General features: G+C 42.3%; 1 protein-coding gene across 1 annotated transcript in view; it reads right to left on the minus strand.

Annotated features, from left to right (window-relative positions):
• The window catches only part of ctif (CBP80/20-dependent translation initiation factor), a 34,838-nt gene extending 32,279 nt beyond the window's left edge, over window positions 1–2,559 (minus strand). Inside the window, exon 1 of the mRNA XM_010789252.1 lies at window positions 2,492–2,559. Coding sequence (XP_010787554.1) covers window positions 2,492–2,559 — 68 coding nt within the window. The remainder of the gene's footprint in view (window positions 1–2,491) is intronic.
• Window positions 2,560–6,442: the final 3,883 nt, after the last annotated feature.

Here is a 6,442-nt window from a genome sequence, read left to right on the forward strand (position 1 = left end):
AGATATACAAAGAACATTGAGTGATGATTAGATAACTATCCCCCGAGCCTACAGGTGGAAGCTGGGGTGGAGCTGGGGAGGTGGTGGTGGGGCAGGCGAGCAGCAGGAACATGAACGTAGCAATAGCAAGTGAACACAGCAGTGGCAGCAGCAGCATAGCGAGGCAGAGGCAGGAAGACCTGGCAGCTTAAATAGAGCGGCATGTTTAGGAGAATGTGTTTGGTTGGTTGTAAGAGGGACAAGGTGTGTCACGTGTTAATGTATCATTGGTGCTCGAGTTGACTGCCTGAACTAGCTCGCAGGCTTCGCCCCATATGTGATAAAAGGCTGAATGCTTTAGAGTTGTCCTGCTGTAGTTAATAGATGATACTTAAAGGATCATTGTGGTTGCCTTACCTTATGTTCTGTAATACACTCTGCTTATTGTAAAACGTATTAACCTCAACTTTTAAGCAATTTAAAGCTTTTTTGTTTAAGATATTTCAACCGAATTACCTTGATTTTAACGACAGCTTTGGATCATAAAATACATCCCACTAGCTAGCATGTTTTCATAGCAGCCTAGCATTGTTCTGCCTAGGAAGCGGCTCTACATGTCTCTAGAAAGATGACCTATAGATTTAATATATAAAAATATGTAATAATAATACATTAATATAGTATATCAATTTATTTATTTGATGTGTATTTTAACATGGCATGGTTGAAATAAACAAGGTTTTTTTCCATTTCACAAATATGATCAATACACATTACTGTTTGTTGATGTATTAACTGTTTGTTTGTGTATGTGTGTTTTCCAGGGCCTTTGTCTCCCTCAGTCAGAACAACTACACTGAAGCACACGCATCCTTCACTGAAGTCTTAAAAATTGACCCAAAGAACCCCGTTGTAAGTGCCACCATGTCTTTTCCTCTACAGCAGCTTTAAAGGTCCCATGTCATGGCCATTTCTACTGATCATAATTCCATTGTTGAGGTCTACTAAAATAGATTTATATTGTGCAATTTTCCAAACTCACATTGGTTTCTCATACAGCATCTCTGTATAGTATGTGTATTCACTCTCTGTCCTAAACGGCTTGTTGGAGCTCCTGCCCCCCCCCTGTGAGCCCAGTGGCCGTCTGCGAGACACTGCGGAACTCAGCCTGGGCACACACACACACACACACCCGCAGCCTGGCTGGGAGTTTGTGTGTGTGCCCAGGCTGAATTCCGCGNNTTCGGGAAGATTTATTTGTCCTTCAATTTGGATTTAATGTAAATTCTACATGTTGACGTTGCTTTCATTGTTTTTGTTACCAATTAATAGGGAAAAGTCAAAGTGTCTTGTGTTTAATCCGCAATAATGTATTATACAAATGTACCTAAAACAACACGTTATTTTGTTGGTCTCTTCACTTTGTAGCGTGTGGGCACGGAGTTGCGAGGAGCAAAGTAGACGAATTATGTCCCATAGTAGTGGACGATGGACTAAGAGCTATACTCGTAAACACTATTAACACTAACTCGAAACCCTCAATGTGTGCGGAGACGAGATCATCCTAGAAGGAAGTCCTGACGGACTCGTTGAGGTGTACTCCCGCACACATTGAGGTTTTCGAGGTAGTGTTAATTAGTGTTTACGAGAATAGCTTTAGTCATCGCACACTACTATGGACATAAGATTCGTCTACTTTGTCCTCGCACTCTGTGCCCACACGCTACAAAGTGAAGAGACCAACAAAATAACGTGTTGGTTTTAGTACAATTTGTATAATACATTACATTGGATTAAACACAAGACACTTGACTTTTCCTATTATGTAACAAAAACAAATGAAAGCAAACGCAACATGTAGAATTTACATTAAATCAATTTGAAGGACAATTAAAATCTCCGAAAATAAAGCTTCCACTCAAATGCGACAACTGTCCTTTCAAAACACAACGACTACCTTTGTTGTACTGCTCCATCAGTATAGAGAGATGTTATATTCTACCTTTTCATTTCTTATTTTAACATTCGAATTTTACGGAATCGTAGGGGGGCTTCTCCGGTGTTCGGAGAATGCAACTCCAGACTGAGACCTATGTAAGATTTGTCCCAACCCTTGGAAAAAGAGAGTTCCCGGTAAAGTTAAAAATGATGTGTAAGGGGGCTCCCGGCATGTTTAATAACAGGAGACGAATTTTTATGGCATTTTAGTGTAGGGTAAGTAAACCGGAAAAAGTACGACACGTTTTCTTTTTCGTGATGAGAATTGTGGTCTATAAAATGGTACTGAGTGCGTACGTACGTGTCCGTGCCAACACCTTACTGGGTGGTTTTGTCTTTCTATACCTGTGTTCTACACACGTGTTTACATAAATCAAAAGGATAGGTACACTTGGTACTAAATTCAACCCTTCCCAACTGGATTTTGTGGAAGTAGATCCCCCCACGGCCCCCGGTACGGAAGGGGGCCCTTCTAAAAAAAACAATTTACAACCTTCAATTTTCGTGGTTAGACCCACGTGAATCTCGTTGTAGTCCTCTGATACCTATGTAGAGAGTTGTGGGGTCTACTTTGTCTTGCATCGTCTAAAATAAAAAAGAAATACCTATAAAATGTTTATTGAGGGGAACAGTTTGCCATAGAACAAAATAATTATTTATATCATAAAATATTGGGACAAAAAGGAAATAAGAGACAAAAAATATTGATTATTACTGAGTAGTATATTTCTACACCGGAAATGGAGTGACCGAACATCTTTTTTCGAAGAATATAAGCATCGTAGACGATCGTTGGTCTTACGATTATTGTTGTTTCAATAACTGACATACTAAGTCATACTGTCTACTATTTGTCTAGCGGTCGACCCTGAAGTTGATTTCTGTGTTCGGTGCGTTTGACTCGCTGTACCATGACGAAGGAATACCCAATGCGTAAAAACTTCAGGGCTCAACCGCAAGACCACGAGAGTCCGTCTGACGTGGGGGACAGTCTGTTCTGTATATGGTGCACTACTGTGCAATCCGAGCCACAAACACCAAGTTCTGGGACTGGCACCGGTCCTTTTGTCCGCGGAGCGGAACAAATTAAGAAACGCCTGTTCTAAAGAATTACAAAACGAACACAAATATTTAATGGAGCTCGCAAGCAGTAGTGTTACCAGAACGCCGGCATCTGCGCGGGTCCTCGGCCTCCAAGGGGTGGGGACCAAGATTTTAGTAGGTTCAGATGCTGGTATAAAAGAACACACCACAGCCCAACGGTAGCACGCCGACAGACGTCCGTAGCATGAACGAAGCCGGACAACAACCGAGTACTTACCGGGCTACAACAATTGCTAGTCTCGGTTTAAACTTGGTAAAGGGAAATAGAACACAGGTAGACCGACAGTTAAAGCCCTGTCACACTGTCTCCGCGGAACTTCCCCTGTCGTCTATTCTGTCTGTCTCTCATTTGTGATTGTCCTATCGCATGCATCGTAAAATTATAAATAAGATACTATGAAACCTCAAAAGTTAAGACTTGATGTATTAAATCACCATCTTGACTTATGCACACCAAATCCACGAGAAATACCCGACGGGGTTGTAGGGTCGACAACAATATATCCTACATTCCTGTTTTCTAAATAAGGGATCCAATTATCTCTCAAGTTTGTATAACGTTATATTTAGTTAGTGAAATTGTCGCAGAGGACATCACTTCACTCACCTAGCCCAAACGTCCTTGTCCGTCATATAGTAGACGGTTCTCTGACTAAAACACTATACGCAGACCACCACAAGACTCAAGGAAAATGTCGATCTACAAGACTGCGCTACCGTCGTTAGGTAAGTAGGTAGGGTCAGGTAGGTAGAAAGAGGGCGAATAGGCACCCAGCCCAGCGGCCTCCCGAAATCGTCAAGGTTCGTCTTCTCCGGGTTCCTGAAAGAAAAGGGCCGGTGTAGTTGGTCGTCGAGACTAACCCCTTAGGGTTCCGCGAGGGTCCGGTAGCTTCTCTTATAGGAAGTTGGACCAGGATTTCGATGGGGAACGAAGAGGAGGGTCGACTTGCACGGACCTTGTGGAGGCAATCCTCCGCCGGTCCACATCCCGACGTGCCAAAACTTTTTTTGACTGTAACGCAAAAAAAGGGGGACGTCATATGTCCTGACAGCAGTCTTTTAATTCTTATAACACATTTCCAAGAATACAAGACATTCGGTTAATTTTTTTTGTTTTACAGTATGTAAGACCTAAGTAATTGTTAGTTGACTTTATAACGTTTCGGAAAATAATTAAATTATAACGACTAATACCGTATGCGAATTCTTTTGAGTTTATAGGATAAGAGATTTATAATCTTATAGTACTTTTCATATGATCAATCCCACAAGTCTGCTTTATTGAACTTAGCAGATTAATTGAGCTTTGTGGACCGTTTCCCAAAGGACTCGGAACTTCTTGTGAGTCGAACCAAGTCATTTGATTTAGTGTTCATACCCTTCTGACGCTAGACTGACGACCAGGTCTCCTGGAGCTAGTAACTTGTGGGAGTAGTCCTCCCATTTGTGTGTTTTCTTTAAAGAGTTTCTCGTTCGACAAGTGTCTCACCGTCAAAGTTTCGTGTAGGTGTTTTTCAGACAACCTTCCCCCTTTACACCGTCCTTTGACGACGTGTGGTTCTCTCTACTGGCGTCGGAATTGTCGAAACACTTCTTCTCAGCGAAGGTCTTAAACCCCCTCGAAGTTTCTGTCACCTGACTTCGACCTCAGGTCCATAGTTTTCAGTGACAAGTGTCTGGCCACAGGCCCTTTACCGATGTTACCGCATAAAGGTACCAGTTCGGTGAGACTTGAGTTCTGTTGCCTTCTCCGCACGGCTGAACCCGATTCCTTTTCTGTCGTGACCCTGTCCAACGTGTCACGCAGGTTTCCAGGAGAAAGTCTGCTTTCGTTCAAAACATAAAGTAAACCTTCAGTTCCGCGGTCTCAGACCTCTTCCCGACCTCTCCTCGCTTTAGGTTGCCACCGACTTTAGGTCACACTTCAAGGGTGTCAGCGCTACCAAAACCCTCGGTACAGTCGACGACCACAACCGAGTGACACAAAGTTAGTTCCGGTCTCATTTACGTCGCACATGGTTCTCTAAAATCTCGTGATGTACGAAGGCAGACGACTTTTCGAGATACCCTCTACTCCTTAAGTAAAAGGTCGTTACTAGACGCTGGACGGGTGTCACGGTTTTGGTTTGGTCATTGACCACAATGATGGTACCGTAATGACCGGTGAGTTTACGCTGTTGACAGGAAGTTGTTGTTGCTATGGAAACAACATGACGGAGGTAAGTCATATCTTCTACATATAAAGATGGAAAAGTAAAGAATAAATTGTATGCTTAAATGTTAGCATCCCCCGAAGAGGCACAAGCTCTTACGTTGAGTCTGACTCTGGATACATTCTTAATCAGGGGTTGGGAACCTTTTTCCTCTCAAGGGCCATTTCAATTTTTACAACATCCCCCGAGGGCCGTACAAATTATTGTCCTCTGCTTAAAAATACTAAAATCACATCCCATTCATTTGGCCTTTCTTTCATGCTGTGCAAAGAAAAAGCAAACTCTTAACCCAGATATTTTACCATGACTCACGCATGCATGCACATGCACGGTTGTGGAATGACCACCAAAACAGAAAGATATGGACACAAGATGTGTGCAAATGTATTTAGTTTCCTATCCATGTGAACATGATTTAAGTTGGGAGGGTTGACCTAACCTCATCTAGGGGGGTCCGGGGGGCATGCTCCCCCGGGAAGATTTTTTTTTAAATGTTGAAGTTAAAAGCATCAATCTGGTGCACTTTAGAGCAACATCAGGAGATCTATGGATACATCTCTCAACACCCAGATGAAACAGAACTGTAAGCAGATTTTATTTTTCTTTATGGATATTTTACAAATAACTCCCCTTTCAAACTGTATTCTTGTTTATTAATTATATAGTATTTTATACCTGTTTTTCCTTTATTCTCTTGTTTTTTATAACTATAATGATCATATAAAGATGTGCCTTTACCTCACTGGTTGTAGAAAAAGCTTCTTATATTCGTTAGCATAGCTAGCTAACCAGATGCTAATAACAACAAAGTTATTGACTGTATGATCAGTATGACAGATGAACAGATCGCCACTGGGCTTTCAACTAAAGACACAGCCACGCAAAAACTGCGACATGTGTACTGCTCCTTATGGGTACTGCAATTTTTGAAGTCCCGGAGTGGCGTTCTGGTGCTCTCCGGCAGAACTGCACCCCTGTCAGACAAGACATATACCACGTGATGACACGTTAGGCTCGTGTTGTGTTCAAGGACCCTGACCGTGGCCAGGAAAAACAGGCCCTCGCTTGTTTAATTCTTTTGCGGTTTAGATTTCTTTAATTTTTTGCGTGTGTTTATATATTACCTCGAAGGCCGTACCAAATGGTCT

The sequence above is a fragment of the Notothenia coriiceps genome, unplaced genomic scaffold (assembly GCF_000735185.1).
Source record: "Notothenia coriiceps isolate Sejong01 unplaced genomic scaffold, NC01 NC01_scaffold00032679, whole genome shotgun sequence".
Lineage (NCBI taxonomy): Eukaryota > Metazoa > Chordata > Actinopteri > Perciformes > Nototheniidae > Notothenia > Notothenia coriiceps.